Source organism: Anomaloglossus baeobatrachus, chromosome 2 (assembly GCF_048569485.1).
Source record: "Anomaloglossus baeobatrachus isolate aAnoBae1 chromosome 2, aAnoBae1.hap1, whole genome shotgun sequence".
Taxonomy (NCBI): domain Eukaryota; kingdom Metazoa; phylum Chordata; class Amphibia; order Anura; family Aromobatidae; genus Anomaloglossus; species Anomaloglossus baeobatrachus.
Genome location: NC_134354.1, coordinates 545,558,903 through 545,585,187, shown reverse-complemented (window position 1 = coordinate 545,585,187; position 26,285 = coordinate 545,558,903). Strand labels below are relative to the sequence as shown.

The 26,285-nt window shown below is 47.5% G+C and overlaps 1 protein-coding gene across 2 annotated transcripts in view; it reads left to right on the top strand.

Moving 5' to 3' along the window:
- The window catches only part of ARHGEF7 (Rho guanine nucleotide exchange factor 7), a 180,476-nt gene that overhangs the window by 60,635 nt on the left and 93,556 nt on the right, over nucleotides 1-26,285 (top strand). For both annotated transcript variants that reach the window (XM_075336661.1, XM_075336662.1), the window contains exons 3-6: nucleotides 4,641-4,725; nucleotides 10,239-10,369; nucleotides 12,396-12,597; nucleotides 24,265-24,353. In XM_075336661.1, the coding sequence (XP_075192776.1) occupies nucleotides 4,641-4,725; nucleotides 10,239-10,369; nucleotides 12,396-12,597; nucleotides 24,265-24,353 (507 nt within the window). The remainder of the gene's footprint in view (nucleotides 1-4,640; nucleotides 4,726-10,238; nucleotides 10,370-12,395; nucleotides 12,598-24,264; nucleotides 24,354-26,285) is intronic.

Here is a 26,285-nt window from a genome sequence, read left to right as displayed (position 1 = left end):
CTGGTATCAACCCCATTTATTACCCCGTTTGCCACCGCACCAGGGCAACGGGATGAGTTGGGGGGGGGGAAGCGCCAGGATTGGCGCATCTAATGGATGCGCCACTTCTGGGGCGGCTGCGGCCTGCTATTTTTAGGTTTGGAAGAGTCCAATAACCATGGCTCTTCCCACCCTGAGAATACCAGACCCCAGCTGTCAGCTTCACCTTGGCTGGTGATCTAATTTGGGGGGACCCCACGTTTTTTTTTTTTTTTATTCTTTATTTATAAATAAAAAAAAGCCTGGGGAGCCCTCCAAATTGATCACCAGACAAGATGAAGCTGCCAGCTGTGGTTTGCAGGCTACAGCTGTCTGCTTTACCCTAACTGGCTATCAAAGATAGGGGGGACCCCACGCCATTTTTTTCATTGATTTTTTTTTTTTTTTTGTTGGGATAAATACTAGGCTAGGCACTATATGTATGTATGTATGTATATATATATATACGCCAAAAAAGCGTGAATGGATGTATATATATATTATATAGCAACATTTTGGGTGAAGTAGCTGTGGATTCAAAATGCTTAATATACTCCTGAATAAAATCCTTGAGGGGTGCAGATTCCAAAATGGGGTCACTTGTGGGGGTTTTCTGATGTATAGGTACCTAAGAGGCTCTGCTAATGTGACATGGTACGCGAAGTTTATTTCAACTTTTCTAAAATTCAAATGGTGCTCCTTCCATTCCAAAGGTTTTTTTTTCCAAAGGTCTGTGTTCAACCAACTTTATTAACACTGACAAGTCTTAAAAAAACGCACCTAAAAAACGCATGAAAAACGCATGCGTTTTCGATGCGTTTTTTTTTCAAAAAGCCTTGTTTACAATTCTCCCCTCTGCCAGAGGGTGTGTTTTTTTTTCCACGCTGAAAAAAACGCAATGTGCGCACATAGCCTTAAACTATTTAGTGCTGATGCATCAAACACAAATCCAATTACATAAATATCTAAACACAGGTTGTAAAGTAACAAATTAGGTAAAAAGAAAATAGGTTGGGGGTGTATACTTTTGCAAGGCACTGCATGTCAAAGCATGTTTAAAGTTCATATGATAAATGAATAAATAACATGGAAACTAAAATACATGTTGGAAGATTGCAAAAAGGGTTGGGGCCGTCAAGCTTGTGACCCACCTAGTGCATAACAAAATGAATCGTTCTTCCTGCAGATTGTAATGTACAACTACATTTCAGTAAGTTAACAAAAGAATTATTACAATCGAGAAACTGAACTGGAATATTTAACTTCTTACCTCTGGGACTGTTAGGCCTAAGGCTATGTGCGCACGTGTGCGTATTGCATGCAGTTACGCTGCGTTCTGCACCGCAGCGTAACTGCATGCGTCCTGCGTCCCCAGCACAATCTATGAAGATTGTGCATAAGATGTGCGCACGTGGTGTATTAGAACGCAGCGATTCGGCTGCTGCCCGAAGCACGCGTTCTAAGAAGTGACATGTCACTTCTTTCGTGCGCTTTGCATGCTGTCTATAGGGAGAGGCAGCATGCAGAGCGCACGAATTCTGCAAGCACCAGGCACTTCAGAACGGAGCTTTTCAGCTGCAGTCTGAAGCGGACCTTTTGTGTGCGGTGCAGAGCGCACACGTGCCACATAGCGTAAGACACAAGGCGAGAAAATCGGTGCGAGTGGAGTGCATCGCATTCCACTCGGACCAATATTATCCTGTGTGTCAGCGCACATGAGCGATTATTTTCTCATCCCTAATCGGACCGAGAAAACAATCGCAGCATGCTGCGACTGTAATGGAAGACTTTTTTTTCTCGCACTCATTCAAGTGTATGGGGCGAGAGAAAAAATGCACTGCACTCGCGGTACATCGGTGTACTACGAGTGCAGCGTGAGAATGGCAATAGCCGACTATGGAGGAGAGAGGGAGAGAAATCCCTCCCTCCCCTCCTCTGTGCTGGTCCTCCCCTCCTCAGTACCGGCCCGCCCCCGCAGCTGAGGTCTGCTCGCACGATCGGACCTCAGTCGCAGGGACACTCGCATGACACTCGGCTCTGCTGTACTGGCAGCGTGAGCCGAGCGTCATGCGAGGGGATCGCAGTAATCTCCATGTGGCCTCAGCCTTGTAATTCGGCTTCTCGTAGTAACTCATTTCCTGATAATCGGCCAGTGTAAACAGGTTGCCAATCACCTGATGACTTCGCAAAAACCTAGTTACTCAGGTGAAATGATTTGTATGCTTGCTTTAAAGTCATTGTTCTTGACAGCACATGTACTGCCGAAAAAAATGAAAGTCAGTGTGCGCGTAACGGTCACATTATCAATCGATCCATGCAAACAAGCTATTAGATGACCACCAATCTGGTATGTAGCTGGTCATCAGTCATTTCACAATGCAAATCTAAATGCATCTTGCACAACAGATTGACAACTAAGTAGAAACTGTTGCTGAACGACTGTGGTTCATTGCGAGCCAAAATTGTTATGGAGCCTGAGCCTAAACCCGTATCTGCACTGAAAATAGTAGGTGTTTCTACAATCCTGTCGGTGATTTTATAGACTTTCCTTGAGTGCTATCGTGTTGCTCATTGCTCCTTTATTTGTATCTGCGTTGTTGGCGGCTCCATTTATCGATGATTTCCCGTTTGTGGATTTTTCCTGCGATGCTAATACAATTGTTGTTTTTCCTATATATTTATTTTAATAAAGGAAATAAGAGCACAATTTAAGGAGCAGTCACACAGTACACATTACCTATTATTGTGCTTCTTTTCCATGAGCTGGAGAGGCCGCTTTCCATAGAACAGGAGTGCGCTGTATCCTCCTCCAATCATATTGTTTCCCCTTAACTAATCTTTGTATGACTGTTCATTGAACAGGAAGCCTAGAAAAAGGCTGGAATATCCTGTTATTCATGTCATTGCTGGACAAGACTTTGGAGCGCAGCGTCTTCCATGAGATCTTCCACCATGAAGGTTCGGCGACACTTGCGTTCATATTTTGTCATTTTTATGATGGGTTCCTATGCACAAATTCTCCACTTCAATAAGTGTTTCTAAATTTTCCCTATGCTTTGATTTTAGTTGTAATGTTCAATGGCTTCTTTTATGTAAGTGTCAAGATGCTTTGATATTAATCACTTCATGTTAGGCTTCATTCATGTTACTCATCCAACGTTGCAGCAAATCAAATGCTGGTCAGTGCACAATATAATGATACAGATGGAAAAAAAATTCTAGCGGAACTGGATATTTTGCAAATCTTTAAAGAATTTTACCCTCCAAACTATTTACATGCTCATGTAGTTCTTTCAAAGACCAGTCCAGCAATACATTTATATGGCCAGTGTGTTTCTCTGTTACTGGATTAATATGATCTACCACCTGCTGCTTGGCTGGCAGCCTCTATGCTGTGTGTCTTCAGGCAAAGGAAACATCAGTCAGAGGCAGATGGAGGGGGTTCTAGGCAGGGAATAGAGCTGGACTGACAGAGCCTTCACATCTGTCATAGCCCCTTAAGTGGGCTTTACACGCTACAATATATCTTACGAGATGTCAGCGGGGTCATGTCGCAAGTGACACACATCCGGCATCGTTAGTGACGTCGTTGGGTGTGACACCTACGTGCGACCCTGATTGTGCGCAAAAACGTTGATCGCATACACGTCGTTCATTTTCTAAATATTGTTTTGTTGAACAAAACCGGTATATTAATACGTGTGACACCCTACGAATGACGAGCCTCAACGTTCTTATGTTCATCCTATGCGACGCGGGCGTGTGTCAACACGCCATGCCTCACGCCCACCGCTATGATTGGTGGTGCCAACCATGTAACGAATTGTCCTTCGTGCTTTATAAGGCGTATGCAACTCGTGTAATTTTAATTTTTTGCGCAACAACTCTGCCGCAGATTAAGCCTTTTATAGTCTAGACGTCCAAACGCCAAAAGCAGGTGAAAAGAAATCTTTAAATTAATGACATATGTGTGTGGGTAGGGCGAGGCTTCACACACGCAAGGGTGTAAACTATGTGCAAAGCAATGCCTCTTTTATTTCCCGGAAACGGTGAGTAATATGCTGGTGTCATCGCTAACACGATCTCCAAGATCTAACGAGATATTGAGCGATGTGGCATCGTATAGAATATGCACGTGTGACGGCTCAGAGACGACCTATGTACGATCTCTGCAGATCGTATATACCACCTGGGCGTGTCGCATCGCATACGAGATCGCATATGAAATCGTAGTGTGTAAAGCAGCCTTAAGCCTCATTTGTAAATCGATTGAAGCAATGATTTCTCAGTAATGGAGGAACAAATTGCCCATGTAAAGGTATTGCTGGACTTGTCTTTGAAAGAGTCACATGTGCATACAAATAATTTGCAGGGGTGGGGGGGGGGGAATCTCGCTGTCAGATTCCCTTTTTAAGACCTCAGTGATGCATGTTGTATGTGTCTATAACTCAATTACGCTTCTACAATAGTTAAGCACAGGCAAATTTCAAAATGGTTTGGCTGGATGACTTTTATGAGATTGACCAGCCAGTATATGGCAGCAGCCCTAATGTGATACAGAAGCAGAGTGTATCTACTACATGGCACAGAGACATTAACCATTTCACATTTTTTTTCTCCAGACCTTTGAGGCCAATGACCTGTACCAAGGGCAGAACTTCAACAAAGTGCTGAATTCCTTAGTGCTCCTGAATAAAGTCACAGCAGGTATGTGTCTACTGAGCGTATTTCTGCTGTTCTGTTCATGTCTGGCCCTGGACCTGAAGGCTATCATAAATTATCTGAGCAATTCTACCATCAATAATTATGACTGTACAACTAAAATTAGAACTATATTTCATGGTTTAAAGTCTGCCTCTTTTTATTGGCACTAGATTGCATTCAAGAGATGCTGATCCAAGAGATGTGACTTGCAACTGATAAAATGTTTTTTTGGGAATTATGTGAAAATCTATGTTGACGCTATTCTGGTATTAGCGGGCAGCTTTAGATCTGTTTGTCAGTAGAGGGGTTTTCTGAGACTTGAGACTTGGATATTGTAAGGATTGGCTCTGAATATCAAACTGGTGGGAATCCCTGGACTGCAGCTGCCCCTTTAATGCTCCCGTGGCACAGCTGTGCACATTTATTAGTGGCTTTTCCTGGTCAGACTGAGCTACAGAGAGCTGTAATACCATACATTGCCACTACAAAATGTACGGTGCAGTGCCCGGTGAGCAGTAAAGGGGCTACTTTAGTCAGGTGATTGTTACGGATGTCCACCAAATATCATAAAGAGGATAGATTATGTCCAGAGATGATATTTACCTGCAGATATAGTGGTTAAATACATTCCTGTTGAGCCAACTTATTGGAGCAGCAGCTGCAGGTAGAAAATAAAATTATATTTCTTACAGCTGCACATTTCCAGTCATTGAGTTGATTAGGGAACTATTCCAGTCACCGTTCACTACAGAGAGTGCACTGTATTTACTCTATGGCTTATTGATTGACACGCTGCACAAATATATACAGTACAGACCAAAAGTTTGGACACCCCTTCTCATTCGGAGAGTTTTCTTTATTTTCATGACTCTGAAAATTGTAGATTCACATTGAAGGCATCAAAACTATGAATTAACACGTGGAATTAAATACTTAACAACAAAGTGTGAAACAACTGAAAATAAGTCTTATATTCTAGGTCCTTCAAAGTAGCCACCTTTTGCTTTCACCTTTTGCTTTGATTACTGCTTTGCACACTCTTTGCATTCTCTTAATGAGCTTCAAGAAGTAGTCACCGCAAATGGTCTTCCAACAGACTTGAAGGAGTTCCCAGAGATGCTTAACACTTGTTGGCCCTTTTGCCTTCGCTCTGTGGTCCAGCTCACCTAATCCATCTCGATTGGGTTCAAGTCCGGCACAGATTTCTACTGGTCTAATGTCCATTCCTTGTGTTCTTTAGCTCAAACAAGTGTCTTCTGCTTGTTGCCTGTCCTTAGCAGTGGTTTCCTAGCAGCTATTTTACCATGAAGGCCTGCTGCACAAAGTTTCCTCTTAACAGTTGTTCTAGAGATGTGTCTGCTGCTAGAACTCTGTGTGGCATTGACCTGGTTTCTAATCTGAGCTGCTGGTAACTTGCGATTACTGAGGCTGGTGACTCGGATAAACTTATCCTCCATAGCAGAAGTGACTCTTGGTCTTCCTTTCCTGGGGTGGGCCTCACGTGAGCCAGTTTCTTTGTAGCGTTTGATGGTTTTTGCCACTGCACTTCTGGACACTTTCAAAGTTTTCCCAATTTTTCGGACTGACTGACCTTAATTTCTTAAAGTATTAATGACGACTCGTTTTTCTTTTACTTAGCTGCTTTTTTCTTGCCATAATACAAATTCTAACAGTCTATTCAGTAGGACTATCAGCTGTGTATCCACTAGACTTCTGCATAACACAACTGATGGTCCCAACCCCATTTATAAGGCAATAAATTCCACTTATTAAACCTGACAGGGAACACCTGTGAAGTGAAAACCATTTCCGGTGACTACCTCTTGAAGCTCATCAAGGGAATGCCAAGAGTGTGTAAAGCAGTAATCAAAGCAAAAGGTGGCTACTTTAAAGAACCTAGAATATAAGACATATTTTCAGTTGTTTCACACTTTTTTGTTAAGTATTTCATTCCACATGTGTTAATTCATAGTTTTGATGCCTTCAATGTGAATCTACAATTTTCAGAGTCATGAAAATAAAGAAAACTCTTTAAATGAGAAGGTGTGTCCAAACTTTTGGTCTATACTGTATGTACGCAGAGCGGCCTTTCATTGTGCTGTTGAGTGATTACAGCGTGCTTGGTAGAGAGCGGAGGCTGTACTGCCCCAATGGGTGTAAGCAAGCTGCTTCAGGGAGAATAAAACGTATTACTCTCCCTATTGTTGCTGCTCCATTAACACTGCCAAACATGAGTTAAGTTCTTTACCTGCAGAGTACCTCTATATCTGCAGGTAAATATAGTTTTTGGATGCGATAGGTTCTCTTTAAGCATAGGGCTAAACTGTTTCTAGTAAAATATTGTAAGTATTGTATTACAAATCATAAATAGAACTTTTTATATCTGTATTAAAAAGCTGTGTGAAACGCGCTGTAATGCTGCTGGGTACGCCTTGGCTATTTGTTCATAACCATGATGTTACATTGGTGATTGCTACACATCATTGTATGTAGGTATATCGCTGCCTCACTATCTGCAGTATGGGGTTGCGACTGTGACGAGACATACTTCAGACTATGTTGCCGTTTATGGGATTTGCTTACGTACATAACATCTTGTATAGAAGGGCAGAATGAATTTGTGTCTGTCTTTTCACAGACATGGTTCTTGTGTTGCTGGTTGTTTTCTTTAGGGACATTTCACGTACAGCAAGCTCCTTCCTGGTCTTTATTTATATGGAGCTGAGGCCGGTGTTACTGGTGTACGTGCGCTATATTTGTCCCCAATTGTATACATACAGGCGTCCTGCTTTGTCTCCCAGCTGCTTCCTTTTTAAGCAGCAGGCAGTGAACAATGAGTATTCAAGTCAGGACCATGGTGGAAAACGGACATCCTGTTCAGCGCTTCTTCCTGACAGAACTGACCTGCGTTAATCCTAGCACTACAAACGGCCTCACTACCTTACTTCATTCAGGACCTATCAGACCAGTATGTCTCTATTGTTAGTTCTGCCACCCAGTGATGTTTTACTTTCTATTGGATCATTTTTTATTCGTTAAAGGGAACATGTCACCGGTTTTTCGCCATATAAGCGGCGGCCACCACCACTGCGCTCTTATGTACAGCATTCTCACATACTGTATATAAGAGCCCAGGCCGCTGTGTAGAACATAAGAAAACACTTTATAATACTCACCTAGCGGTCGCGCTGCAGTGGAGTTGGGCCATGTGGGCGTCTCCGTTGTCCGGTGCCGGCACCTCCTCTTTCACCCATCTTCGTCCTAGTTCTGAAGCCCGTGTGCATGACGCATCCTACGTCAAACATAGTCGCCCGTCCCGTGCAGACGCACTACAGTACTTTGATCTGCTCTGCTCAGGGCAGATAAAAGTGCACCTGGGCAGGACCTCAATGCTGACACATGTGTATGACGTAGACGCGTCATACACCCCGACTACAGAAGGAGGACGAAGATGGCCGAAAAGGCGGCGCCGCCACCGGATAACGGAGACGCCCATCTGACTCAATTCCACCGCAGCGCGACCCCCTAGATGAGTATTATAAAGTGTTTTTTATTTTCTACACAGCAGCCTGGGCTATTATATACAGCATTCTAACATGCTGTATATACCGTATGTTTAGTTTTATAAGACGCACCGGATTATAAGACGCACCCCAAATTCAGAGGAAAAAATGGGTAAAAAAATATATGGCTTCTGTTTTTATAATCCGGTGGTGGCTTACCACTGTGCTGGGGCTGCAGGCTCTGCTCCGCGCTGGCTCTGCTCTGTGCTGCTCTGTTCTGTCCTGGCTCTGCTCCGTGCGGTTCTGATGTGCCCCGTGCTGGCTCTGCCCCATGCTTGTTCTGCCTTGCCCCGTGCTGGCTCTGCTCTGCCCCGTGCTGGTTCTGCTTTCTGCAGGCTCTGCCCCTTGCTGGCTCTGTTCTGTGAGGGGAGCGGCGACACAAGGGTTATTCTGAAGATGTGCTTCAAACAAATGCCGCTCGGAGGCAGCGCGTGCACAGATGGAGCTTTTGAGCCAAGAGCTCCATCTGCACACGCGTGGATTCTGGGCACCATTATTTGAAGTCTTTACATTGACATCGTCAGAATGGCTTGTACCTCGCCGGCCGCCGCCGACCACCGCAGCTCCACCGGCCGCTGCCACACACATCAGCTCCGCTGGCCGCTGCTGACCACAGAAGCTCCGCCGGCTGCCGCCTCACACAGCAGCTGCGCCGGCCCCTGCCTACTGTGACCCCTCTCAATGACCACCTGGTAAGCTACATTCAGATTTTAAGAGGCACCCCTCATTGTCCTCCCAAATTTTTGGGAGGAAAAGTGCGTCTTATAATCTGAAAAATACGGTAAGAGCCCAGTGGTGGTGGCCACAGCTTATTTGCCAAAAAACTGGGGACCGGTTCCCTTAAAAACTAAAGTCCATCTTACATATCAGTCATTGGTATTCACTAACGTTCCAATGTGTATAGGGACCTTTATGACTATCCCCCCAACAAATGCTTGAGACATGAGGATCAAGGAATTTGACTTCAATTGTTTGGTCCTCTATTTCTCTTAGGAGATAAGCCGCTATTATCTTACTCATTGCTTCTTATTCAGAATACATGCAAGCCAAGCGTACATATGTTTATAGGCATTGGGAGTAATAGTTGGTAGCTAGTGATGAGCAAGCACTAAAGTGCTGGTTATTCGAATCCAACGGGTCCGGTGCTCGGACCCGCTAGATTCGCGTAACAAGTATAATGGAAGCCTATGGGGAACTCAAGCGTTTTCCCAGCAGACCCCACTAGAGGGCCGGGAAAATGCACGGGGTAGATGCCTGGAGGCATCTTGGACTCCCAGGTCATTTCTGAGATATAAAAAATAAATAAGTATTAAAAGAAAAAGTGTAGGGTCGCCCCATTTTTGATAACCAGCCAAGATAAAGCAGACCTGTATACTTTACCTTAACCCCTTAACGACCACGAGCAGTAAAATTACGTCATAGCAGTCATAGTGTATATGTGTATGTATGTATGGGGGACGGCCTAAAGCGACAGGAGGCAGACTAACGGACACCAGAGAGCCCGCCCCCGTGTACCATTATCAAGATTTGAATACAAAAAGGTACCACTTTATAAAGTCTTTATTTTGGTCAGAAAGGGGGCACAAGAACAACAGGAACCTTGTTAGAATGCAGCCCAGGAGCTGCAGAGGGGGAATCTTTTAGGTTTGGTGCAAAATTTCTGCTGACAGGTTCCCTTTAAAAAAAAAAACAAAACAGAAAAAAAAAACCAACCCAACTAAACGCACCACAGGTCAGTTTACACAGCTTAAAAAAAGCACAGTGGGCATAAGATTTCTATAAATCCCATCCACTTTGCTGGAACTTCAGTACAGTGCGTTGTATGTGCAGTGAGAATACGCAGCGTCCAAAACCCATTGTGTGAACTTCACCTAATTGGAGCTAAAACTCCTCTACTGTGCCTTCATAGAGGTTAGACATCTGTAACGCCGTATATATCTCTTACATCTGTAGATATTGGTCTGGGGAGCGACTCTGTGTGTGCCCGTCCATCTTCACATCGGATTAAGTCATTTGATTCCCTTGGGTCCCAGTCTGTTCTCAGCCGCTCATCAAAATTATTGCAGGGTCAATATCGAAGCCTGGTGAGTCGTTTTTACCTTTTTATAAATGTAGCTACATTATTTTCCATGACTTCTTTATTCCTTGGCTTAGAGGACTCTATAAATTCTCATCTATCTTTAATAAACATGTCTATAATGCCCAGCTAAACACTGTAACTGTATCCTCACATAACCTTGTTATGATTTATAATACAGCCTCGTGAAATTGCTTTCTTAATTTTCTAAGTTTTATGTCTTCCAGTAAAGAATAACCCATTTTGCTTGGCTTTGTGTATCTTGGCAGCGTACTATTATTCTTAGAGACTGGGCACCGGGAATTAATTTTGAATGCATTAGTTCTTATTTTCCTGGTTTATTAATGTGCAGAATCATTACGTTACAGTGCTCAACAGATGTCTGCACAGTGTCGCCATCTTATAGTGTATTCCCACGGTGGATTTATGAAATGTGTATTATTTCTGCATAGCGTTAGGTATGCACTAAGCAGGCATGAGCAAACAGATGAATTTAAGCCGCGGGTTTCCTATAACACAAATTTGGGGAGATCTGGAGAAGTGCTTAACCGTTTGGTTTCATCAGTCATAAAGAAAACCGAAAGGGTGAAAACGTAAAACGTAACTTTAATCGTAGCTATAATGTTGAGTAGTATATGTAAAATACAGCAATCTTACCACAGTCTTGTCTGTTGCTACTCTTTGGGACATATGGGAGGCAGTTTAAGCACGGGACTGTCACTAATTCCTATCATATACTTGCCTATCTATCATGTCATGGGGATATGACTGGTACGTAGAGATGAGTGGATCTGTTGAGATGGAATTCCGTAAATCACACGGATTCTACAGGGGATTTCGATTTGCAGAGCAGGTATTCTCTGCAGATTGAATGTTCCTTGTTATTTTGTGGTGTCTTTTCAGGCCCAAGGGTATAATAAATGTAGAATGTAAAAAATGGTCCCTCTGTTCGATTTTCTGTACCTCGTTTTTTCCCTCTCTGCTTTGTTGTCACTCATGACGTCACAACAGGTGGGAAAGTCTGAGGTCTAGCGGTGATAGAAGTCCCTAGTCTGGAGTTCGAGGAGAATTCAATTGCACGGGAATAAAGTTGCTCATTTCTACTTCCATACAAAATGTTTGTCATTTAACCCATGGAGACCTTTTCTGACTTGAGGTATAGGCAATAACGCTTGTATCCACAAAATCATTCCACTATCCTGGAGCCTTGTGTGGATCCTCCTAATGTTTCTTTTAGCCATTGTAGCTAAATTTCAGTGAATTTCACTGCTTGGACAACCCCTTCTGATTTCCCTTGTTTGACCCCATCGAAATGCAAAAACGTATATCCCCCCTCCCCCATGCCAGGATCGTTCCAGCGGTGTTGGCGCTCGCGTTGTCACGTGAACCCCCTGCCCAATCACCGCTTGCTTCACTGTCCCCGCCTTTGGACAATTGGTTAATCAACAGGAAGTGAGCTCTGCAGATGGCCGCTCACTTCCTGTTGATTTAATCATTGGTCCGAAAGCCGGCACTGTGAAGCAAGGAGTGATTGGGTGCGCGGCTCACATGACATCACAACCTCATGTGTGGCCCGGGAATGTGAGTGCTGGTACTCCTGGAACAGCACTGGCATGGAAGGTCCGTCTAAGCTTTTTTTTATTTTAATGGGGCCAACCGTGGGGAATGAAAAGTGGTTTTCCATGTAGTGGACAAGCGCAGTAGGGCTGAAACCATATGCCACACTGCCTTTCCACATTTCTGGAAATTGTACGACGTGTATATTCGCATTTTAAACACCAGCATTGTTTTTCCTGTCAAAAATACAGGTTTTTGCACCCTAGGTTGGTCAGAGCTTAGCCTAGTAATGGAGTGTACCCAGAAGTCCTCTAGTTTGTGAATACAAGACATTGAATTACAGATCTTGAGTTACAGCCGATACTTTAGTCCGAGCAGGAGTTATGTTCTTCTACCAGTAGTATGAAATTAACGACCACTAGACATTTAATGAAAATGAATGTTTTTCACTGGTTACGTTTTCTTCCTGGTTTTAGGACATGACCGATAACAGTAACCATCACATGGTGGTGAGGGCAAAGTTTAATTTTCAACAAACCAATGAAGATGAACTGTCTTTCTGTAAGGGTGATATAATCCATGTTACACGGCTGGAAGAAGGCGGCTGGTGGGAGGGAAGTCATAGTGGCAAGACAGGATGGTTCCCGAGCAATTATGTCAGAGAAATGAAGTCTTCTGGTAGGTATCTCTTGCGATATCCTCGTTTTGTATTCCCGCTCCAGTTAAAATATACATATAAATATACAGTATATTCATGCATATACAAATTTCACTTGAATTTACTCAGACTAAATATAACTTATGAACAGTGTGGAGGAAATGGTCATTGTGAATGTTATGGCATTAAAGGGAACCTGATCAGAGGTTGATGCAGCTAGTACCCCAGTAGGCATGAATCACTGGCTGTGTTATTATAGCCGTGTATCTTTTACTCTAAAGCGAAAGTAAACTGAAAAGCAGACAGCGGACTCTACATCTTATATGACCAGTCTATGGCAGGTCTCCTGCAGCTTCTCCCCACCCTGCTCACCTAGACTGGCCTGTGTGTGTGTGTGTGTGTGTGTGTGTGTGTGTGTGTGTGTGTGTGTGTGGAGACCTGTCACTCATAGGGATCGGGGCGTGGAGATGCAGACTGTGCAGTCCTTTTCGGGTCATGGTTCTCGGCAGTGCATCGTCCTTTGTAAACTCGTGCTGTCAAGAACAATGGCACCCTATGCCTATTACAGATCGCTCAGTGTTTGTTGTTTACTGCTGACAGCTTCTCTAAGTTGGGTAGTAAATGACCCACTATCAGTATAGGTTTTCTTATTGGCGGTCATTTAGTGCTGCTAATCTGTTTGCGTAATTAGACCCTTCGTCCCTGGCCGGCTTCTTAAGGCCCCGTCACACTAAGCAACATCGCTAGCAACATCGCTGCTAACGAACAACTTTTGTGACGTTGCTAGCGATGTTGCTGTGTGTGACATCCAGCAACAACCTGGCCCCTGCTGTGAGGTCGTTGGTTGTTGCTGAATGTCCTGGGCCATTTTTTAGTTGTTGCTGTCCTGCTGTGAAGCACAGATCGCTGTGTGTGACGGCGAGACAGCAACAACTAAATGTGCAGGCAGCAGGAGCCGGCTTCTGCGGAGGCTGGTAACCAATGTAAACATCGGGTAACCAAGAAGCCCTGTCCTTGGTTACCCGATATTTACCTTTGATACCAGCCTCCGCCGCTCTCACTGTCAGTGCCGGCTCCTGCTCTGTGCACATTTAGCTGCAGCACACATCGGGTAATTAACCCCATGTGTGCTGTACTAGGAGAGCAGGGAGCCAGCGCTCAGTGTGCGCTGCTCCCTGCTCTCTGCACGTGTAGCTGCGTGCGCTGGTATCCAAGGTAAATATCGGGTTGGTTACCCGATATTTACCTTAGTTACCAAGCGCAGCATCTTCCACGCGGCGCTGGGGGCTGGTCACTGGTTGCTGGTGACAGCTCACCAGCAACTCGTGTAGCCACGCTCCAGCGATCCCTGCCAGGTCAGGTTGCTGGTGGGATCGCTGGAGCGTCGCAGTGTGACAGCTCACCAGCAACCTCCTAGCAACTTACCAGCGATCCCTATCGTTGTTGGGATTGCTGGTAAGTTGTTTAGTGTGACTGGACCTTTACAGTATGTTATCTCAGAAACGCGGCCTCGTTTCAGAGTAATGGTACCGTCACACATAACGAGATCGCTAGCGAGATCGTAGCTGAGTCTCAGTTTCTGTGACACAGTAGCGATCCCGTTATGTGTGACATCTACCAGCGATCAGGCCCCTGCTGTGAGATCTCTAGTCGTTGCTGAATGGTCCAGGCCATTTTCTTCAAAGGTGATGTCCTGCTGGGCAGGACACATCGCTGTGTTTGACACTGTGTGACAGGGTCCCAGTGACTGCTGAGATTGTTATACAGGTCGCTACTGCGACCTGTATTGTTCCGGCATCGCTGGTAAGATCTGACTGTGTGACATCTCACCTGCGACCTCCCAGCGACTTACCAGCGATCCCTATCAGGTCGCATCGTTTTCGGGATCGCTGGTAAGTCGTTGTGTGTGACTGGGCCTTTAGGCATACGCAGCCAGTGACTGATTCATGCCCCCCGTGCACCTCCTATTAGGCTCCCTTTAACCTCTTTACAAATGGGGGAGAAACGTAATATAATGTTAGCTGAAAAATACATTTAGAAACTGCCGGATGAGAAAGTAGATTCTTCTGACTGACTTTTTATTCCAAGCTAACAGTGATGGTGCTTATTACAGTCCAGCATTGGCAAACTTTTTTTTGCTTTCCTGACTCTGTATGGCTGTAAAGATGTAGAAATGATGACCTTGTGGGCAAAGCAAATAGAATCATTACACAGCAAATTACTGATGGTGGCAAAATGTTCTGAAATTGGATAACACAAACTTTTTAACCCTTTATGATGTCGTTTTACATATAAGTAAATTTCACTTGTAATATGGTCTGGAGGAGCGGAATAATACATCTGGACAGAGGAAAAACCACTCGTGTTTCCAGTGTAGATAAAACATGCTCATTTGCCCCCCTATTTTCCATATAATGCTATTTTAGCATTTTCATATAAGTTTGTACAGGTGGGTTTCTCTCATTCCAGTTACATCATAAACCCTCTGCCTTGTAAAGCCTTAGATTGCATTTATTCTGGCCGATCGGCAGCATAGTGGCTCAGTGGTTAGCATTGCAGCCTTGCAGCACTGGGGTCCTGGGTTCAAATCTCACTAAGGACACCATCTGCAAAGACTTTGTATGTTCTCTATGTGTTTGTGTGGGTTTCCGCCGGGTTCTCCTGTTTCCTCTCAAAGTTCAAAGACCTAAAGGTAGGGAATGAAGATTGTGAGCCCCAATTGGGACAGTGATGATGATGCCTTTAAAGCGCTATTGAATTAATAGTGCTATATAAGTGAGTAAAATAAATAATAGTCTGTTTGGCCAGGCTGGCCGTACTTCCATGTGCATAGAATACCATTCATCACATCAGATCATCTCCTTTTTATCCAGGACAATGTGCTAAAAAGACCGGCAAGCTTCAAAAAAATTTCACTCTGAGTAAGCATTTTGCTTGTTTGATGGGTGATTGGCAGCCTTTTTTAGACAGGCCTATAAGCCAAAAGAAGGGTACCCAAGAAAAGTCGATTACAATTATTGGCCATTGTAAATACTGGCAACAAGTTGCCTACAACACCCTTCTACTGAAGAAAAGTGGAAAACATCCTCTCCTTCTCTAAATTTTGGGAGTCGGAGAGCACATAAACTCTGATAGGTTAAGGGGTTGGTGACAAGAAGAAAAGTCCCTGTGTACTCCCTTAAAGGCCATTGAAGGCTGAGAGCATGGCGGACAGTTGGTTGTCTGTCTTTTGGGAAAATATATATCGTATTTTCTTTGTCGCTCCATTGGGAGACCCAGACAATTGGGTGTATAGGCTATGCCTCCGGAGGCCGAACAAAGTATTACACTTAAAAGTGTTAAGCCCCTCCCCTTCTGCCTATACACCCCCCGTGCTCCCACGGGCTCCCCAGTTTTTTGCTTTGTGCGAAGGAGGTCAGACACGCACGCACAGCTCCACAGATTGGTCAGCAGCAGCTGCTGACCATGTCGGATGGAAGAAAAGTGGGCCCATATAGAGCCCCCAGCATGCTCCCTTCTCACCCCACTCTTGTCGGTGGTGTTGTAAGGTTGAGGTATCCATTGCGGGTACGGAGGCTGGAGCCCACATGCTGTTTTCCTTCCCCATCCCCCTCAGGGCTCTGGGTGAAGTGGGATCCTATCGGTCTCCAGGCACTGAGACCGTGCTTCATCCACAACTCCTGTGGAGCCTGCTGGATAGGAGCCGGGTATCGTTCAGGGACATGGCCCTGCTACTTGGAGGTACTCTGTATCCCTGTAGGGACAGCGCACAGCAACACTCCAGCTTTGCTGGGTGTGCTAGTGCACCGGGGACCACGGCGCTGACCGGGTTAATATGTGCCATTACACACTCAGCGTTGCTGAGTGTGTTTATGTATAGGGACTGCCGCACTGACCGCCGCGGCCATGGAAACACTGCGGCGCGGCTTGGACTTGTAGTGCGCCGGGGACTTTCACGCCGGCCGCGCTTTTACGGCGGCCGCGTTTATTACTAGAGTCCCCGGCTTTTTGCGGCCTGGTTTCCTTTCCTCCCGCCCACAGCCCTGACAGGCACGGGAAGGGCGGGACGCTGCACAGAACGAGCAGCACTGAGGGCTGGAGCATGCTTTGCATACTCCACCCCTCTCACTGTGCACAGTGCGGGCACCAGTTCCCGCTCTTTCTGGGTCACGCCCACGGCTCCCTCCTCTCCTCAGGACGCCGGCAGCCATTCCTGTCAGCTCCTCGGACGCTGCAGAGGGGGACAAAGTCTGGGAGACCCAGGCAGGGACTCTGGTGGCCTCACAACCGCTTTAGGCGGGTGGTAAGCAGCACCTGTGGTGCTAGCCCCATTGTGCAGTAGTGTAACATTATATGTTTATGGTATATATGTTTTACACTGTATGGTGCACAGTTGATTTCTGGCTATATACCCTATTGTGTTACTCAGGGAAGATAATAGCATGGCGCCCACGAAAGGCAGGGGTGCCAAAACACAGGCTTATTATGTTGCCTGCGCCGCATGTACGACCCCGCTACCGGCAGGTTCCACTGACCCTCATTGTGTGCACTGTTCGGCCCCTGTGGCACTTACTCAGCCGGAGCCTCTGCTAAGAGGGGCCCAGGGGGAGCCACCTGCTAACACTGTTCAGGTGACGGGGACGGAGTTTGCAAAACTCTCTGAGACTATGGCTAAGATACTAGAAGCCTTGCAGTCCAGGCCGGTATCTCAGCACAGGGACTCTGTTGAATCTTTGTTCCCTGGCCCACCTCAGCTGGACCAACAATGTCCTCCCGGGGTATCTCATGGATCCCAGGCTGAGGGTTCTGTCACAGACCCCAGCCCCAGACCGACTAAGCGAGCTCGCTTAGATTTTCCCTCGACATCATCATATTGTGCAGGGTCTCAGAGGGGGGAATCTCTGGTTGATGATGCGGAGACAGCTGATCAGGATTCTGATCCTGAGGCCGCTCTCAATCTTGATAATCCGGACGGGGACGCCATAGTGAACGACCTTATTGCGTCCATCAATCGTATGTTGGATATTTCTCCTTCAGCTCCTCCGGTGGAGGAGTCAGCTTCTCAGCAGGAGAAATTCCGTTTCAGGTTTCCCAAGCGTACACAGAGTATGTTTCTGGACCACTCTGATTTCAGAGAGGCAGTCCAGAATCACCATGCTTGTCCAGATAAGCGTTTTTCTAAGCGCCTTAAGGATACACGTTATCCTTTTCCCCCTGACGTGGTCAAAAGTTGGGCTCAGTGTCCCAAAGTGGATCCTCCAATCTCCAGACTGGCAGCTAGATCCATACTTGCAGTGGAAGATGGGGCTTCACTCAAAGATGCCACTGACAAGCAGATGGAACTCTGGTTGAAATCCATCTATGAAGCTATCGGCGCTTCTTTTGCCCCAGCGTTCGCAGCCGTATGGGCGCTACAAGCTATCTCAGCAGGTCAAGCGCAAATTGACGCAGCCACACGCACGTCCGCGCCACAGGTGGCGTCCATAACCACTCAGACGTCGGCATTTGCGTCTTACGCTATTAATGCTGTCCTGGACTCTGCGAGCCGTACGGCGGTTGCAGCCGCCAATTCGGTGGTACTCCGCAGGGCCTTGTGGCTACGGGAATGGAAGGCAGATTCTGTTTCCAAAAAGCGCTTAACCAGTTTGCCAATTTCTGGCGACCGATTGTTTGGCGAGCGTTTGGATGAAATCATCAAACAATCCAAGGGAAAGGATACATCCTTACCCCAGCCCAAACCGAACATACCCCAACAGAGGAAGGGGCAGTCGAGGTTTCGGTCCTTTCGGGGCGCGGGCAGGTCCCAGTTCTCCTCGTCCAAAAGGCCTCAGAAAGATCAAAGGAACGCTGACGCATGGCGGTCTAAGTCACGTCCTAAAAAGGCCACCGGAGGTGCCGCTACCAAAGCGGCTTCCTCATGACTTTCGGCCTCCTCACTCCGCATCTTCGGTCGGTGGCAGGCTCTCCCGCTTTTGCGACGCCTGGCTGCCACGGGTAAAAGACCGTTGGGTGAGAGACATTCTGTCTCACGGTTACAAGATAGAGTTCACCTCTCGTCCCCCGACTCGATTCTTCAGGTCATCCCCGCCTCCCGAGCGAGCCGAGGCTCTTCTGCAGGCGCTGGGCACTCTGAAGGCAGAAGGAGTGGTGGTCCCTGTTCCTCTTCAGCAACAGGGCCACGGTTTTTACTCCAACTTGTTTGTGGTCCCAAAGGAGGACGGGTCTTTCCGTCCTGTCCTGGACCTGAAACTTCTCAACAAACACGTAACGACCAGGCGGTTCCGGATGGAATCCCTCCGCTCCGTCATCGCCTCAATGTCCCAAGGAGATTTCCTTGCATCGATCGATATCAAAGATGCTTATCTCCACGTACCGATTGCTCCAGAGCACCAGCGCTTCTTGCGCTTCGCCATAGAAAACGAACACCTGCAGTTCGTGGCACTGCCGTTCGGCCTGGCAACAGCCCCACGGGTTTTCACCAAGGTTATGGCTACTGTAGTAGCGGTCCTCCACTCTCAGGGTCACTCGGTGATCCCTTACTTGGACGATCTCCTGATCAAGGCACCCTCTCAAGAGGCATGCCAACACAGCCTCGACGCTACCCTGGAGACTCTCCAGAGTTTCGGGTGGATCATCAATTTTCCAAAGTCAAATCTGACACCGGCCCAATCGCTCACATACCTTGGCATGGAGTTTCATACCCTCTCAGCGATAGTGAAGCTTCCGTTGATCAAGCAGCGGTCTCTACAGACAGGGGTACAATCTCTCCTTCAAGGCCAGTCACACCCCTTGAGGCGCCTCATGCACTTCCTGGGGAAGATGGTGGCAGCAATGGAGGCAGTTCCTTTTGCGCCGTTTCACCTGCGTCCTCTTCAATGGGACATCCTACGCAAATGGGACAGGAAGCCGACGTCCCTCGACAGGAACGTCTCCCTCTCTCAGGCGACCAAAGCTTCCCTTCGGTGGTGGCTTCTTCCCATTTCATTATCGAAGGGGAAATCCTTCCTACCCCCATGCTGGGAGGTGGTCACGACGGACGCGAGTCTGTCAGGGTGGGGAGCGGTTTTTCTCCACCACAGGGCTCAGGGTACGTGGACCCAGCAAGAGTCCTCGCTTCAGATCAATGTTCTGGAAATACGGGCAGTGTATCTTGCCCTGAAAGCGTTCCAGCAGTGGCTGGAAGGCAAGCAGATCAGAATTCAGTCGGACAATTCCACAGCGGTGGCATACATCAACCACCAAGGCGGCACACGCAGTCGGCAAGCCTTCCAGGAAGTCCGGCGGATTTTGATGTGGGTGGAAGCCACGGCCTCCACCATCTCTGCAGTTCACATTCCAGGCGTGGAAAACTGGGAAGCAGATTATCTCAGTCGCCAGGGCATGGACGCAGGGGAATGGTCCCTTCACCCGGACGTGTTTCAGGAGATCTGTTGCCGCTGGGGGGTGCCGGACGTCGACCTCATGGCGTCCCGGCACAACAACAAGGTACCGACGTTCATGGCACGGTCTCAAGATCCCAGAGCTCTGGCGGCAGACGCCTTAGTTCAGGATTGGTCGCAGTTTCAGCTCCCTTATGTGTTTCCTCCGCTGGCACTGTTGCTCAGAGTGTTACGCAAGATCAGGGCCGACTGCCGTCGCGTCATCCTCGTCGCTCCAGACTGGCCGAGGCGGTCGTGGTACCCGGATCTGTGGCATCTCACGGTCGGCCAACCGTGGGCACTACCAGACCGACCAGACTTGCTATCTCAAGGGCCGTTTTTCCATCTGAATTCTGCGGCCCTCAACCTGACTGTGTGGCCATTGAGTCCTGGATCCTAGCGTCTTCAGGGTTATCTCAGGATGTCATTGCCACCATGAGACAGGCTAGGAAACCAACGTCCGCCAAGATCTACCACAGGACGTGGAAAATTTTCCTGTCGTGGTGCTCTGCTCAGGGTTTTTCTCCCTGGCCTTTTGCCTTGCCCACTTTTCTGTCCTTCCTTCAATCTGGACTGGAAAAGGGTTTGTCGCTCGGCTCCCTTAAGGGACAAGTCTCAGCGCTCTCTGTGTTTTTCCAGAAGCGCCTAGCCAGACTTCCACAGGTACGCACGTTCCTGCAGGGGGTTTGTCACATCGTTCCTCCTTACAAGCGGCCGTTAGAACCCTGGGATCTGAACAGGGTGCTGCTGGTTCTTCAGAAACCACCATTCGAGCCAATGAGAGATATTTCTCTCTCACGCCTTTCGCAGAAAGTGGTTTTTCTAGTAGCAGTCACTTCACTTCGGAGAGTGTCTGAGCTAGCAGCGCTGTCATGCAAAGCCCCTTTCCTGGTTTTTCACCAGGACAAGGTGGTTCTGCGTCCGGTTCCGGAATTTCTCCCTAAGGTGGTATCCCCCTTTCATCTCAATCAGGATATCTCCTTACCTTCTTTTTGTCCTCATCCAGTTCACCAATGTGAAAAGGATTTGCACTTGTTAGATCTGGTGAGAGCACTCAGACTCTACATTTCTCGTACGGCGCCCCTGCGCCGCTCGGATGCACTCTTTCCTTGTCGCTGGCCAGCGTAAAGGGTCACAGGCTTCCAAATCAACCTTGGCTCGGTGGATCAAGGAGCCAATTCTCGAAGCCTACCGTTCGGCTGGGCTTCCGGTTCCCTCAGGGCTGAAGGCCCATTCTACCAGAGCCGTGGGCGCGTCCTGGGCTTTGAGGCACCAGGCTACGGCTCAGCAGGTGTGTCAGGCGGCTACCTGGTCGAGCCTGCAGACTTTCACGAAACACTATCAGGTGCATACCTATGCTTCGGCGGACGCCAGCCTAGGTAGACGAGTCCTTCAGGCGGCGGTTGCCCACCTGTAGGAAGAGGCCGTTTTACGGCTCTCTTACGAGGTATTATTTTACCCACCCAGGGACTGCTTTTGGACGTCCCAATTGTCTGGGTCTCCCAATGGAGCGACAAAGAAGAAGGGAATTTTGTTTACTTACCGTAAATTCCTTTTCTTCTAGCTCCAATTGGGAGACCCAGCGCCCGCCCCTGTTTTTTTGCGTACACATGTTGTTCATGTTGAATGGTTTCAGTTCTCCGATATTCCTTCGGATTGAAGTTACTTTAAACCAGTTTATAATTCTTTTTCCTCCTTCTTGCTTTTGCACCAAAACTGAGGAGCCCGTGGGAGCACGGGGGGTGTATAGGCAGAAGGGGAGGGGCTTAACACTTTTAAGTGTAATACTTTGTGCGGCCTCCGGAGGCATAGCCTATACACCCAATTGTCTGGGTCTCCCAATTGGAGCTAGAAGAAAAGGAATTTACGGTAAGTAAACAAAATTCCCTTCTTTCGCTTTATAAGATGCAGTTTTGTTCCCCCAAATTTTGGGGGAAAGTAGGGGGTGCGTCTTATAATCCGAATATACGGGTCCAGGGGAGGTGGGGGCAATTCTGGAGCGGTGCTGGGGGGGGGGCTGGTGGAGGCTGGTAGAGGCTTGTGAAGGCTGCTGGAGGCAGTGGGAGATCTCCTGCTCCCGCTCATGTAATATGCACAGCTGCTGTCCATCACCGTGGTGCTGAAACCACGGCGATGGGCTGGGGGAGCGGCGCATATTATATGTGCCTGCGCCCCCCTTTGATCGTACATGTTCACCCCCCCCCTTCCCGGTGTTAGATATGGCCCCCATACTGCTGGCCATTCTAAAATAAAAAAGCTTTCCTTACCTCCTCCAGCGTGTCTCCCCGATCTCTCTGCTGCCGCAGTGATCATGCACGCAGAGATCATGTCACTCTGCTATGCCGATCACATGACCGGCACCGAGAACCAGGAAGTGCAGGAGCTGAACCGCACGGAGGGAGACACGAGGGAGGACAGCACCGGAGAAGGTAAAGTGTTTATTTTAATATGGGCAGCAACATGGGGGCCATATCTAACACAGGGGGACGTGCCAGCAATAGGAGACCTGTGCCAGCTGTATGGGACGTGTGCCAGCAATAGGAGACCTGTGCCACCTGTATGGGATGTGTGCCAGCAATAGGAGACCTGTGCCACCTGTATGGGATGTGTGCCAGCTATAGGAGACCTGTGCCACCTTTATGGGACGTGTGCCAGCAATAGGAGACCTGTGCCACCTGTATGGGATGTGTGCCAGGAATAGGAGACGTGTGCCAGCAATAGGAGACCTGTGTGCCACCTGTATGGGATGTGTGCCAGCAATAGGAGACCTGTGCCAGCTGTATGGGACGTGTGCCAGCAATAGGAGACCTGTGTGCCACCTGCATGGGATGTGTGCCAGCAATAGGAGACCTGTGTGCCACCTGTATGGGATGTGTGCCAGCAATAGGAGACCTGTGTGCCACCTGTATGGGATGTGTGCCAGCAATAGGAGACCTGTGTGCCACCTGCATGGGATGTGTGCCAGCTATAGGAGACCTGTGCCACCTGTATGGGATGTGTGCCAGCAATAGGAGACCTGTGTGCCACCTGCATGGGATGTGTGCCAGCAATAGGAGACCTGTGCCACCTGTATGGGATGTGTGCCAGCTATAGGAGACCTGTGTGCCACCTGTATGGGATGTGTGCCAGCAATAGGAGACCTGTGTGCCACCTGTATGGGATGTGTGCCAGCAATAGGAGACATGTGTGCCACCTGTATGGGATGTGTGCCAGCAATAGGAGACCTGTGTGCCACCTGTATGGGATGTGTGCCAGCAATAGGAGACCTGTGTGCCACCTGTATGGGATGTGTGCCAGCAATAGGAGACCTGTGTGCCACCTGTATGGGACGTGTGCCAGGAATAGGAGACCTGTGCCACCTGTATGGTATGTGTGCCAGGAATAGGAGACCTGTGCCACCTGTATGGGATGTGTGCCAGCTATAGGAGACCTGTGCCCCACCTGTATGGGATGTGTGCCAGCTATAGGAGACCTGTGTGCCACCTGTATGGGATGTGTGCCAGCAATAGGAGACCTGTGTGCCACCTGTATGGGATGTGTGCCAGCAATAGGAGACCTGTGTGCCACCTGTATGGGATGTGTGCCAGCAATAGGAGACCTGTGCCAGCTGTATGGGATGTGTGCCAGCACAAGGGGGCTATATTCAATATAAGGGGGCCATATCCAGATTAAGGGGGCTAATTATAGGTTGGGGGGCTATAAGAGACATATACCCTATATGATTTGTTAGACGGACACTGACATTATAAGATGGACCCCATTTAACATTAAAAAAATTAAATTCTCTTTTCCTTCACCAAATTTGGGGGTGCGTCTTATAATCAGGTGCATCTTATAAAACGAAAAATACGTTATATATATCGCTATATCTCTATCTCTCTCTCTCTAGATAGATAGATAGATATGATATACAATTTTATTTAGTAACTGGGAAGATTATATTTAGTCACATAAAATGGTTAATGATCTTGCAGTCCACGTGTCTGTTACTGTAAGGTCTGCGGTGTATACTGTTTGTATAAAAGAGAACTGATCCAAAGTTGTGATTGTTGTGGCATTGGGTTATAGATTTGAGCTACTAGGATAACATTGTACATTAGTAGCCGGATATATATAGTCATAGGCCGCCCATAGTGCTTTTCGTGCAAGTCAATTTACATTTTGTAGACTGGCATTAGGAGGGTAATGACCCACACCAGATGTTTTCCAACCTGTTTATCTATTATTGTCTTTAAGTTGAGTGAACCTTTCATTTCTTCTATTTTTTAGAAAAGCCAGTATCTCCAAAGTCTACAACACTGAAAAGCCCTCCAAAAGGTTTTGAGACTTCTGCAATCAACAAAAGCTACTACAATGTGGTGAGTGCGCTACAGTCGCGGTGTGGCGCGTGTGCGCTACAGACATGAGCTACAAATATGCCTGTTCTGAAAAGCATTACACTTTTGGCCCGATCACAACTTGTTTGTTACATTTTTTTTTTTTTTGAGAAATTCTAAGGCTATGCTTTTTGCTGAGTACACCATGTTTGTGGTGTAAGTTTCAATGTTTGTTTTTTTTTTGTGCTACATGCTCTTCTGTTCTTGCTGTGAAAAGTGATTAATCTGCCTTTTTAATATGTTTTTTTCTACACTGCACAGCTCAGACAAAGTAGTTTTATCATGGATGCAGTTTCACAATAATGGCAGCAGGTCATTAAATGTCAGACTGGTGTGCTTTGCATAGTGCCAGATAGATCACAATTCCAATTTAATAATTAATCTTGATCACATAACAATTTATTACAGCTGTACATGGTGTAAGACAATGCTGCCCTCTTGTGGTTTGAAATATTTAATGTTCAGGAAATGATTCTTTAAAAGGAATCTGTTAGCAGAATTTTGCTGCTTCATCGGAAAGCAGCATGCTGTAGTAGAAAAAAAAATTATTCCAGTAATGTATCACTTAATTTATTGGGTGCAGCAGTTGTTACATAGATTGAAAAAAGACTTAAGTCTCTCAATTTCATCTTTTCTCCAACATTATGTGACAGTTTTCAGATTTTAGCATGTAGCATAGCTCAGAAATCTTTGTGTGTACATTGTCTGTTGGCATGGAGTTGCTTATCAGAGTAGGGGGTGTGGTCAATCTAGTAGTCGCTGGAGCTGTAATATTGGCAGTGATAATCTCCTGGTAATAAAACCTGCATTGTTAATAAACAACAAGCATCCTAATGCGTGACACATTGCTGAATCATGTGTCAACCTCCTGCTGTCCTCACATTAGATTATAAAATCCTGCTTACCGATTCCCTTGTAAAGGGACTATTCACCATCTGGCCAGCAGACAGATACTGGCATCAATATCCGGCAGAGGTTATCACGTGGGCGCTGAAGCTAATCAGCGGCCATTCATTGGCTGCAACATTCACATTTTGACCCTGCGGATGAAGCGGCACTATCGATATGTTAATCTGCCGCTGATTAGCTTCATAAATCATGTCACCAGCCAGGAGGAGGAGGAGGCAGCTGCGGAAGAGAGCTGGGTGATGTCACCAGCCAGGAGGAGGAGGCAGCTGCAGAAGAGAGCTGGGTGATGTCACCAGCCAGGAGGAGGAGGAGGCAGCTGCAGAAGAGAGCTGGGTGATGTCACCAGCCAGGAGGAGGAGGAGGCAGCTGCAGAAGAGAGCTGGGTGATGTCACCAGCCAGGAGGGGGAAGGCAGCTGCAGAAGAGAGCTGGGTGATGTCACCAGCCAGGAGGGGGAAGGCAGCTGCAGAAGAGAGCTGGGTGATGTCACCAGCCAGGAGGGGGAAGGCAGCTGCAGAAGAGAGTTGGGTGATGTCACCAGCCAGGAGGAGGAGGCAGCTGCAGAAGAGAGCTGGGTGATGTCACCAGCCAGGAGGAGGAGGAGGCAGCTGCGGAAGAGAGCTGGGTGATGTCACCAGCCAGGAGGGGGAAGGCAGCTGCAGAAGAGAGCTGGGTGATGTCACCAGCCAGGAGGGGGAAGGCAGCTGCAGAAGAGAGCTGGGTGATGTCACCAGCCAGGAGTAGGAGGCAGCTGCAGAAGAGAGCTGGGTGATGTCACCAGCCAGGAGGAGGAGGCTGCAGCTGCGGAAGAGAGCTGGGTGATGTCACCAGCCAGGAGGAGGAGGCAGCTGCAGAAGAGAGCTGGGTGATGTCACCAGCCAGGAGGAGGAGGAGGCAGCTGCAGAAGAGAGCTGGGTGATGTCACCAGCCAGGAGGAGGAGGAGGCAGCTGCAGAAGAGAGCTGGGTGATGTCACCAGCCAGGAGGGGGAAGGCAGCTGCAGAAGA